Source organism: Bactrocera tryoni, chromosome 5 (genome assembly GCF_016617805.1).
Source record: "Bactrocera tryoni isolate S06 chromosome 5, CSIRO_BtryS06_freeze2, whole genome shotgun sequence".
In the NCBI taxonomy this organism is placed as follows: domain Eukaryota; kingdom Metazoa; phylum Arthropoda; class Insecta; order Diptera; family Tephritidae; genus Bactrocera; species Bactrocera tryoni.
Window position 1 is genome coordinate 36,502,478 of NC_052503.1, and position 12,801 is coordinate 36,515,278.

The 12,801-nt window shown below is 36.6% G+C and overlaps 1 protein-coding gene across 1 annotated transcript in view; it reads right to left on the reverse strand.

Annotated features, from left to right (window-relative positions):
* Window positions 1-461: 461 nt before the first annotated feature.
* The window catches only part of LOC120779110 (kelch-like protein 17), a 420,616-nt gene continuing 408,276 nt past the window's right edge, over window positions 462-12,801 (reverse strand). Inside the window, exons 2-8 of the mRNA XM_040111289.1 lie at window positions 3,115-3,293; window positions 2,691-3,048; window positions 2,243-2,614; window positions 1,868-2,169; window positions 1,319-1,511; window positions 763-846; window positions 462-692 (exon numbers count right to left, since the gene is read on the reverse strand). Coding sequence (XP_039967223.1) covers window positions 480-692; window positions 763-846; window positions 1,319-1,511; window positions 1,868-2,169; window positions 2,243-2,614; window positions 2,691-3,048; window positions 3,115-3,266 — 1,674 coding nt within the window. The 5' untranslated portion in view covers window positions 3,267-3,293 and the 3' untranslated portion in view covers window positions 462-479. The remainder of the gene's footprint in view (window positions 693-762; window positions 847-1,318; window positions 1,512-1,867; window positions 2,170-2,242; window positions 2,615-2,690; window positions 3,049-3,114; window positions 3,294-12,801) is intronic.

Sequence of the window (12,801 nt, forward strand, 5' to 3'; positions counted from 1 at the left end):
TGAGCTTTGTTTCAATTCTACATAAAAATCTAAAATTATTTCAATTACTTTTTTTACATTTAATGTTATATTTTCACCTTTCTATTATTATCACAACTGTGATTATTGTAAGAACACTCTTAATTTTTGTGTCCACCACCACGCTCTTAAGAGAGCTGTTCCTCTCTTGCTCTCTTACATTATTTTCGTAAATTTTGTAGTATATAACATGCTCTTATAGATCAAGTACACATATACATATCAATGCAAATAGAGAACTAGTACGCTAGTAGTCGTCAAACTGGTGGATTCAACCGATTTTAGAATTGGTCTCATATTACGGATTCCTAACTTTCAGTTCAAGCGCGTTTGGCACCATCCCCTGCTTCCAAATAATTATTTTTGTAGTGAATAGTGAAGTTTTATATTATTTTTATTAGGTAATTTTTTATAAAAGAATTTGTTTAATTGAAAAACGGAACAATAATTAAATTATGTATTTACATCCACGACAGCAAGGATTCAGGCACAAAAAAACAGTTATACACATCACTTTCGGGTAATGAGCACCTTTCTACCCAACAGAAATTTTCTTCATCAAAAACTGATACACATGATTTGCCTGCAGATTTAGACTTGCCACCAATAGCCCATAGTTTATTGTCTAGTGATACGCAAGCCATCAAACCAGGACCAACTTCCAAAGAGAAAATCTGCGAAAAGTTTCCAAGAATATTCAGTTTGATATCAAGCGTTTGGCGAAAACTCAATATACTTATTTACCTGTGACCACGTGTCTAGCTGAGGATCATAACGATCAGCACCGTTAAGGCTTAAAACATAAATGTGACCTTTATGTGCAGCTACCTGTAATATAAGAAGTAGCAATAAACGTTGTATTTAAATTTAATAGAGTTAAGAGGGCGACTAAATAAATCAGTCACTATTTTCAATTAGACAATTTCGGTCATATTTATTGAAGTGGAGTTAATTCTTCTTGTTTTGAATACTTTAGAGAAGGCTTGCAATGGTGAAATTAAATGGAATCTCTTACTATAGCGGCCGCACGTATTTCACGAATAAACTTGAAAACTTTAAACAGAATACGAATTCCGATCCGTTCGATCCGATCCGAACATCCGTTTTTAGTAAAAGAAATCCAAAGAGGCGAATGTTATTATCTAAACACTTAAGTAAGTTGTCATATACCGCTGTTGTTGTTTTAACGGATTTATCTCATATACATCATATACCGTTCTTCGACTCTTCCTCATTCTACCAAATCATGACTTGATGAACGTTCTACTAATTTTAATAATTATATATTAATCTAACTTACACCAGGTAAAACGTGAGATTTTGTCATATCCGCGCAAGAAGTCCAAGTATTCGAATCCGGATTGTAGCATTCGACGGATTTTAAATCATAACCGCCCATTATATAAATTTTACCATTTAATGTTGCTGCACCTGCGTAAGATCGTCCAACAATTAAGCTGGTCACAAACGTCCAACCATCGGAAGTCGTATATCTGGAAACAAACAAAAGCAATGAAAAAATAATGCATATCTATAAACTGAAGAGTCAAAAGTGACATTACGTCACGTTGCATAGTCTATAAAAAAACTTAGAATTATTCAAAATAAGTCGTTGAAAATGCCAAAGTGTTGGAGTTTTCTAAAGTCAGATTCAATCAGATCATAACATTTCACTGAATTCCCTCCTTCTTTCATGGCGAAGTACCTTATTTTGTTTATTATCCATACTACCCTAACACATTTAGTCTAAATTGCTTTCACCGTTAAGTTTAAAGTCAACCTTTAGTTGTTAAAGCTCACAATTGCCATCGTTAGGTACTTCGTTACAGATTCATATACATATATTCACCTTTCCACCGACGACAATACATTATAACCATCATAACCACCAATCGCGTAGATTTTGCCATTTAATTCGACAACGCAGTGTGCCCTTCTTGCTTGGTTCATGGCGGACAAATTCTGCCATGTCTTATTTCGTATATTCCAGCTGCGGACGATGTTATATGTGGCAACACCTTTATAACCGCCAATAAATAATAAACTACCATCTTTTAAAATAATCCTATACTCTCTGTAATCGATTTTTATACTCGCATATTCCTGCCACTTATCCTCAGTTTTGTTATATTGCAGCAGCTTGGGATCCAGCTATTCCAAAAATATTGTAAGTACATTAAGTTAGGATTGTCATTTTTGAATATAAGCCACAGTATGTGTTTACCTGCGAGAAAATCGCTAGGATTGTTTTCTCACCACAATTTGTAGCACTGACCAAACGTGGTTCTGTAAATCGCATATTTATCTTTGGCCGTGCTGTAGGCAATCCGATCCACGATAACGCCTTGAAGACCAGCAGCTCACATCCAGGTAACGGCTGCATGTGTGTCATCAGAAAGTCCACATTGAATTGGGTAAGCCGGAGACAAGCTATTAAAAGTGGCAGTTGCTCTTGACGCGCAGGAACATCGTAATTGTACCAGCGTTGTATGGCATCGAAGGCATCTTCCTCACGGGTTATGTTCAAATTGTCAGATACCAGAATACGTTGCAATTTTTCTACATCAAAATTCAAAAAGTCATCGCTTCGGCTGATCTAGTTTTATTAGAAACAAAATTTAAGTTACACAGGTACTGTTATTGTGAGACGTTACGTGTATATTTAGACTCACCTCCATGAAATTCTGTGTCTCGTATTCGATGATTTTCTGCTTAAGAACTTCACATTTCGTTTTACGTTCCAGCGCATAAGCAGCCTGCAAGGTGTATTCATCGATATGTGTCAGGAGGTAGTCCACAATACGGTTTTTGGCATCGTCCAATTGCAAAACGATTGTCGCATTTATCATGGCAGCGACATTGTTAACGGTAATGGAGACCTCTCCGGTGTAACAAAAGGTTATTAGACGCTCAAAAATATCGCTATCGATATCATGTATCTCGAGGATTGGATTAGTGCCTTGATTGCCATTGAAAAGGTTCTCGAAGTAAGGACTCGCTGCTGCGAGTATCAAACGATGCGCGGGTACACTGAAAAAAAAGTATAAATATTAATCTGTATAGTTTTATGTAAGCTGAGGACAAAGTAATGCTTACAGAGCCGTTGGGTTTGAAACTTTAAATGTCACATCGATTAGAGACTGCTCGTCGTAGAAGCTAAATATTTTCGTCATTAATTTCTCCATGAATCGATTCTGCTCACTGGAATTTCTCTGAAGAGCAAGGGTTTGGGAAGAACTCGTGGCCATTTCTAGTTACTTAACTTAAATTTCCTTCTGTAATAAAAAAAATTACAATATTGATTAAAATATTTCAAAGAAGTAAATGCATCTAGAAGTTTCCTTCCAAGTGGTCTGGTGTACACTAAATCTGCGTCCGATCACTGACTGACAGCTGTCCGCACATAGTACAAACACCAGCACTGTTTAAACTCAACAAAGATTTATCATTCCTTACCTCTGATGGGGGGAATTCAAACAGTCTTTCGTCAAGTCAGAATTCTTTCATTCTGATTTTATTTTTAAATTTTCAAGCCTTATATACTATTTTTCAAAATATCCTAAATATCTAAATATATGTGTATGTTTATATGTATGTATGTTGGCTATTGTTTGAACCTATGTTATTTGAACATATTGCCGAGGGAAATAAATGATTATTTATAATTAGTGGACTGTATATAAACATGTATGTACGAGGTGTGACAATTAAGTAATAGAGAAAGCTTGGACATGCCTCTACGTCGACGGCAAAACCGAACATTCACGGCGCCAAGGTCATGCTCTGCTTTTGGTGGGACCAGCTGGGGGTGATATATTATGAGCTGCTAAAGCCAAGTGAAACCATCATAGGAGATCGATACCGAACGCAATTGATGCGTTTGAGCCGAGCCCTAAAAGAAAAACGGCCACAGCACGAGAAAAGACACGATAAAGTCATTCTCCTGCATGACAATGCTTGGCCTCACGTCGCAAAGATAGTCAAAAACAAGTAAGGAAGGGCTAAGTTCGGGTGTCACCGAACATTTTATACTCTCGCATGGTAAAGTGATAATCGAGATTTCATAATACGTCATTTACATATTTTTCAAATACCGTATTTTTGTAAAGTTTTATTCCGCTATCATCATTGGTTCCTAATGTTTATACTCGTATTATACAGAGAAGGCATCAGACGGAATTCAAAATAGCTTTATATTGGAAAAAGGCGTGGTTGTGAACCGATTTCACCCATATTTCGTACATGTCATCAGGGTGTTAAGAAAATATTATATACCGAATTTCATTGAAATCGGTCTAGTAGTTCCTGAGATATGGTTTTTGGTCCATAAGTGGGCGGCGCCACGCCCATTTTCAATTTTTAAAAAAAGCCTGAGTGCAGCTTCCTTCTGCCACTTCTTCCGTTAAATTTTGTGTTTCTGACGTATTTTGTTAGTCGGTTAACGCACTTTTAGTGATTTTGAACATAACCTTTGTATGGGAGGTGGGCGTGGTTAATATCCGATTTCTTCCATTTTTGAACTGTCTATGGAAATACCTGAAGAAAATGACTCTGTAGACTTTGGTTGACATAGCTATAGTAGTTTCCGAGATATGTACAAAAAACTTAGTAGTAAAAATTTCACTTTAATATCTTTATTTATGGCTTAGTTATGACACTTTATAGGTTTTCGGTTTCCGCCATTTTGTGGGCGTGGCAGTGGGCCGATTTTGCCTATCTTCGAACTTAACCTTCTTATGGAGCCAAGGAATACGTATACCAAGTTTCATCATGATATCTCAATTTTTACTCAAGTTACAGCTTGCACGGACGGACGGACAGATGGACGGACAGACGGACGGACAGACGGACGGACGGACAGACAGACATCCGGATTTCGACTCTACTCGTCACCCTGATCACTTTGGTATATATAACCCTGTATCTGACTCTTTTAGTTTTAGGACTTACAAACAACCGTTATGTGAACAAAACTATAATACTCTCGTTAGCAACATTGTTGCGAGAGTATAAAAATATTTGTAGACGCTGAAATGGGAGATCTTACCCCACCCGCCGTATTCTCCAGACGTTGATCCATCTGACTACTACTTGTTCCGATCGATGGCACACGGTTTAGCTAACGAGCTCTTCAGTTCTTATGAAGAAGTCAAAAATTGGATTGATACTTGGATCGACTCGAAAGATGAGGAGTTCTTTCGTCACGGAATACGCATGCTGCTAGAAAGATGGTCAAGAGTAGTAACTAACGACGTCCAATATTTTGAATAACATTTTTGTAACCGTTTTTATACAATAAAACCTTAAATTTACAAAAAAAAAAAAAACCGCGAAAGCAAAGTTGTAGACCAATAGCATTAAGGTTAATACTTGAAATTTCGTAAATTCAGCGAAAGCAAATCTATATCTTAAGGACTACAATATTAGCATCAATAACAGTTTAAGGACTGCTCGGCATTAGAGGTGAGTGCTGGAATGAGTGGCAGAGAAGGAGAAATATTAAAATCGCATATTTTGTTTGAATGAAAAAAGAGAAAAGTTTAGTATTGATACAAATAAATGCATATGAAAATTGTAGCATTTGAGTGTGTAGAAAACCGCAAAAAGAAATACCTATCTTACCAATGTGGTTTTGCGGATTTTCGAATTTTGGTATTTTTCTGTAGTTATGTGTTGTAAGCGCACATAAGCGTACATATTATTACATATTTACACATTCATATAAACTCACCTTGCTAAATCTAAGCGCTTAAACTGAGTACTGACATACAAATACATATATATATATAAGTAATAATATGTAAGGTGAAATGCGCAGTGTATTTTTAGTGTATTTTGCAGAAATATACATATATTTTATAGTATACACAAGTGAATTGAACACAGTGCACTGCAATTACTGGCGGATATTGGATTTTTAAACACGCACACTTCCTACACGAACACACACACATAGTTATGCTAATATTGACGCCCAAATGGTTGTCATAATTGTTCATATACATATCCAGCTCCATGTAGTTTCCTTATTTATTTTACAAAATTGGCAAGGTAGCCAAAATTGGCGTTTACTTACATCGACCTCAGCAGGAGTTACGTTCTCTTGCAAACCTGCTGCTGGCTACTCGTCTGCGCTGAATTTTAAATTAGAATAGGAAATTGTATGTAACATAATACCAGGAAATTGCCTAATAAAAATGTATTTATTTAATTTATGGTTTAAACTAGTTTGGCAACGAAATATTTGCAAACATGTCGGTTGCTTCAACGTATGCATTTGTTTATTCTATGTTTTGTTCTGCAGGTAATAAAATAATGAAAAAGGTGATAGGACTGAAGTTGAACTAGACACTGAAATCAGCATTTCCAGATTTATTGAGTGGTTAAAATCTACTTGAAGACTCATTCAACTTTGGTTGGTGGTATTTTGTTGGTCTAAATGTTAATGTGTTGTATTAAGTACCCCTTACATATGTCTGCGGCTTTTGAAGGTAGATATCCCGTTTTGGTTTAAAATACAGCTGGCTGCTTTCAGCCAAAAGTTCTGTTACAAAGGCACAATGTTAATACATTTTTCAATAAAATTAATTTTATTTAATAACATGCATATTAACTGAATGTTGTACAAAATTTTATTAGAAACGGTGATCTTTTTACTTTCACACAAAGAATCAAACTATTCGGCACGCACTACTTCTATTGGTATTGCCGTCGCTGCTTGAGCCGAGAACATTTTAGGCTTCGCACAGAATTGATTTCATGTTTCTTCCCATATAGTATGGTTATTTGCTTATAACTATCACATACATATATGAGAAAGAAGATGTAATTTGACTTTGTCAGATATTGAGTGTTTATGAACTTTCTTTTAGCATTGCTTTCCATAAAAGTAGGCAGATGGTGCATTTAACAGTTGCTCAAAGATTCTTATTACTTTCTACTGATTCGGAGATAGGTCAATTATAAATATGTATGTATTGCATGTATCGTCATTATACCTCGCCCTAAGTCATTTCACTGCATAGACATTTGGAGACGTATCACTGTCGTCTTTTTCGTTACACAGTTTTGGAGACAGAAACAACGAGAAATATATAACATTTGCGAATCAGTTGTAGTGAGGGAGATATAAACTGAGAGAGAGAGAGAGCAATGGAAATGAAATATTATTCCGTTATTACTCTCCACCTAAGTTGCAGGCGCCTTTGGGCTCCTACCTCCGGATGCAGTAGAAGTCCTTTTCAGTAAGCCTTCTAATTAGTCGCTTCATCATAAATCTGGAGCGTATCACGAATGAAAGTCCAGTCTGAGCGTTTCGAGGGCTCTTTGAAGATACTGAACGGGAACGGTTTTTGGTGAAAGGTTTCAGAAGAGTTTTTTCTCCAAATTTAAATTCCAGACTACTTTGTATAGGTCTTTCATTCAATTTGTGTGGCCTTTAAAGCCCACCAAGTATTTTACTCTTAGGAAAAGTAACGTATAAATACATTTTATAAAGAAATTATGTAATTAAATGAATTTTTTATTCGCTAATTCACCATTAATTGAAGTAACTGATCATTTGGTATAATTTTAAATTACTTCTGCATATTAGAAATATTTTTTGTCTGCAACCAGAAATTCAGCTACTGGTGCCTTTATTAAAATTATAAACTGAAGCACCAATAAGTATATTTTAACGATATCCAGCACAAAAAGGATATCCATTATATTTGGGAAATGAAAATATTTTGTCTTTTTTTGTTAAAATTTATGTTGATTGAATAGTAATTTTTAAAACGTCTTTTTATTTTATATAAAGTAACATTCATAACTAATATATGTATATGTATGTTATATATATTTTGGAAATGATCTCATATTACATTTTTATGGTAAATAATAAGTATACAAAATAAGAAATCTTTTCAATGAAAATCGTATTTTTTTTTCGCCCAAAATAACACGTTGGAAAAAAATATTAATATTTCAAAACTTTTTTAATTATTAGCGAAAAAATGCTTGTTTTTCATTTGGCTAAATGAGCCGTTAAATCAGCGGGTGAGTACGCGGCTTGTTTAAGTTCTGTAACGAGTAAGTTATCATTCAAGTTTTAAAATATAACCAAAATCAAATAAAATCATTTAAAAATAATAGGCGGAAAAGTTTGTGGTTTTTTACTAAGTATGCAATGTTAGAATCCTTTCTTTTACTCTTAATAGTCCAGGAGGATGGGGTCATGTGTAGAAGTTCCCGCACGTGAATAAACGGTTCTTTTACATATGGCTCAAGCAGCTCACTACTTCCGGTCTTTGACCAATTATCCTCTTGGTAGACTAAGAATATCCGTTTGAAGGCGAGATAAAGTGCGAAGGCAAAATATACCCTACATAGGGTTGTGCGCTAGGTTTGGGACCCGCGACGTAAAAAACACCCCCAATGAAAGGAACCAAAAAGCCTCGGATGAGTGACCCCCTTTTGATGACGACTATGGCAAACGAAATGAGGACTACGAATTGAGGGCATGCATCTGGAAAGTCCGGTATCTTAATTGGGAAGGTGACGCTGCCCAGCTGGTTGATGTCCTCGTTATAGTGAAGGCTGACATCACCGCCGTCCAAGAAATGCGATGGACGGGACAAGGACAGAGACGAGTAGGTCCTTCTGGCATTTACTACAGTGGCCATATAAAGGAGAGTAAGTTTGGTGTGAGATTCGTGGTTGGAGAGAGGCTCCGTCGCCGAGTTCTATCATTCACTCCGGTGAATGAACGTCTAGCCAAAATCCGCATCAAAGAAGGGTTCTTCAAAATATCGCTTAACACTCAAATATTTTTTAGTGACAAATATTGATGTAAAAGCAGAAACAAACACAGATGTTTTTGTATTATGGTGGCTGCTTTCATCACGTCTGCAGATGTTTGTGAGTAATAGTGAGCATTTGAGCTTTGAATTTTCTGCCAAGAATAAGGTAACTCACTATAGTGAGAAACATCACTGTAGTGAGGTTGGTGACTTTCGTGAGGGGCATGAGAATGGCTGCTTAATTTAATAAATTTACTGCAAAAATATTTCGTAACTTTACTACTATTGTGTAAATATACATTTTTCGAAAGTAGTTCGTATGCTATATAAATTGCCTACTTTCTGGCGCACATGCTGCGTCTATATAACTAAAAATGAATCGTCAAAATGTATGTACGCTCATAACTCAATAATACCCGGACCAATTTTGGCCAATTCTTTTTCTTAAATGTTCGTTGAAGTTCCAAAGATGGTTTTACGGTGAGGAAAATTCGAATAATTTCCAGAAAACCCACAAAGAGCAGCAGCCTTTCTCTTTCCTCATACAAACGTTATATAAAATGAATGTTTGTTTGTTAGTAACATTTACTAAGAGAACGGTTGAACCAATCTTGATGATGAAGTTTTTAGAGTTGTTTGTTTGTGCGGATTAAGGAAATGTTTTAGAAACAAAATACCCTATAATTTTCTCATGAGGAGAGTCGGAAAAGTTGACACCAATTCAAAGAGTAACGATTTTCCATACACATTTGTTCAATTTTTGTTTGTTTTGCTTTTCAATGTGCAGATTCGTAAACGTGTTTGAATCGTTCAATTGCGGTCGTCTTGCTTTTTTATTCCGGCTATCCAAAGGGAAAAATTATTGAAAATTATTTAGTGAAAAACTTTATGTGTGTTTCACATACGTGATCAAATGCATAATGTGAAATTTGTTACGAAGAAGCCACGAAGAGGTCGCGCTATTATTGGTCGGCGTTCTTTTTGCCATCGGCATATGGCAGCCCAAGGAAAGGCAAGAAGTACTCCCAAAATGCACGATGACATACGTGCGGAATTATGGATCGCCGTCAATCAGCTAGCGATCGTAATCGTGATGTCACAGCACGACTTTTAAACAATAGCCGCGATATTTGATGGTTTTTATCTTGAAGCAACCTATGGTATATATATGGTGCTGTTAGATACTTAATGTATTCTGTTGAGTAAAGGCAAAAAGAGGGTTTGCCGCACGCACACATTCTTCTTTTGGATGCGGATGGTGATTTACACCAGATCAAATTGATGAAATCATTTCAGCAGAAATTCCTGATTCAGAGATAAGCCAGATCCAGGAATTATACGAAGCGGTGAGAACCAATATGGTTCATGGACCTTGCGAACCTTACAATCCCACTTTGGTTTGTGCGTCTCTGACAATAAATGCACGAAACACTACTCATGTGCTTTTCACCGAGGAAACGGAAATGAAATGATGGATATTCACTGTATCGACGTCGCTCACCAGGCGCCAATGGCAGAACATTTAGCTTTTAGAGGCGTGAGATATCGTTAACAACACATCGAAGGTGACAGCACATGGATCATACCATATTCGCCCACTTTGTCTAATTCACATTCAAACTCATGTCATGTTGAATGTTGCAGATTGGTGAAATCGATCAAATACGTTTGCAAGTACGTCTCCAAAGAAAGCAACATAGCGGTTATTAGCCTTGAACGATAAGAGATCAGCAGTATCAAATGGGTCGATATGTGAACCGCAATACAAAGCGCTTTTGTAGGATATTTATTTCTCTTTGCAATTCATGACGGTTTTCCGACTGTGTGTGCGTCTCTGCAGTTCAGCTTCATTTTAGGTCATTGCATTTCTTTTGTGAGATGGTACAGATTTGCGCAACTTTTTGAGAAAGCATGCCAGCAGTTGCATTTGCTGGAATATGATAATCACTGGAAACAGACGAAGGACAATGCGATAGTACTTCGCATGCCACTGATGTTCGCATACTTTTCTCGAAGATCATTTCGACATATCCGCCTTTCAATTCGCGTTAATTATGGGATACGAAAAAATGACATTGCCGATGACATTTTACATTGTATTCGCTAAGAATTGGCAAATTTCGGTTGATAATTCCAGTGGTTTGATATCAATTTCACCTCCTTTTGTCCATTCACTTCAGCGCAGGATCAGCTCATCACGAATATTTATCCCATTTTAACATTGGCAAATTATCGTAACTGCAATTTGCTTGAGTGTCTCGTGCAATTTTAGCTGCCAAAAATACCGATGTTAACGATCATAAAGCTGGAAGATTTCAAAGTCAAATTCCGAGGTGTGCGCTCATATAAATCGATCGATCGTCTTGACAAGGAAAACGAAACCGTAAATTATCTAGTGAAGTTCCAAAGTTCTTTGGATCATTTCAGCATCATTTTGCGTCTCTCAAAGTTGGATCTGTTATTATTAGGTTTTCACAATCTTCATGCGCCGAAACTGTGTGTCGAACCCGACTAATTATGACGAAGTTAGCATCGAATACAAAGGGACAGCCATTTTCCCGGTTCAAACGTATTCAATTTCCAGGAAAATTGCCCTTTGCGTTAACAATCCACACGGGACACAAGGAAAGGCTATGTTTTTCACACGAGCCAGATATATGTGTGTGGCGTGTTGACGGAGTTGGAAAACCCTTCTTCTCTGTATGTTACGCACCAGAACAGAAATCAAAAAATTATGTTTGTTTTTAGCTTTCTTTGAATTTTCGGAATATTATAAGATTTGTTAAAAAAAAGAACTTTTGGGAAAAAATTACTTTTGCGTTTTGTTTCATCAGCTGAAACCCTCAAGCTGTGTTGACTAAGATATTTCCCCACGCACATACTGTGAGCGTCAAAAATAAGTAAACAGCAGTTCTATCAATATTAAAGTGTTTATAACAACGCAGTCTTTAATGCAACAATAAAAAGTTGTACTACAGAATTCAAGGCTTATATTATAAGAGTTTAACTTAGTATAAATAATAAACAAAAATTAAACACAGCCAAAAATAATTCACATAAACTATCGGGTGATTTTTTAAGAGCTTGATAACTTTTTTTAAAAAAAAAACGCATAAAATTTGCAAAATCTCATCGGTTCTTTATTTGAAACGTTAGATTGGTTCATGACATTTACTTTTAGAAGATAATTTCATTTAAATGTTGACCGCGGCTGCGTCTTAGGTGGTCCATTCGGAAAGTCCAATTTTGGGCAACTTTTTCGAGCATTTCGGCCGGAATAGCCCGAATTTCTTCGGAAATGTTGTCTTCCAAAGCTGGAATAGTTGCTGGCTTATTTCTGTAGACTTTAGACTTGACGTAGCCCCACAAAAATAGTCTAAAGGCGTTAAATCGCATGATCTTGGTGGCCAACTTACGGGTCCATTTCTTGAGATGAATTGTTCTCCGAAGTTTTCCCTCAAAATGGCCATAGAATCGCGAGCTGTGTGGCATGTAGCGCCATCTTGTTGAAACCACATGTCAACCAAGTTCAGTTCTTCCATTTTTGGCAACAAAAAGTTTGTTAGCATCGAACGATAGCGATCGCCATTCACCGTAACGTTGCGTCCAGCAGCATCTTTGAAAAAAATACGGTCCAATGATTCCACCAGCGTACAAACCGCACCAAACAGTGCATTTTTCGGGATGCATGGGCAGTTGGCCACCAAGATCATGCGATTTAACGCCTTTAGACTATTTTTTGTGGGGCTACGTCAAGTCTAAAGTCTACAGAAATAAGCCAGCAACTATTCCAGCTTTGGAAGACAACATTTCCGAAGAAATTCGGGCTATTCCGGCCGAAATGCTCGAAAAAGTTGCCCAAAATTGGACTTTCCGAATGGACCACCTAAGACGCAGCCGCGGTCAACATTTAAATGAAATTATCTTCAAAAAGTAAATGTCATGAACCAATCTAACGTTTCAAATAAAGAACCGATGAGATTTTGCAAATTTTATGCGT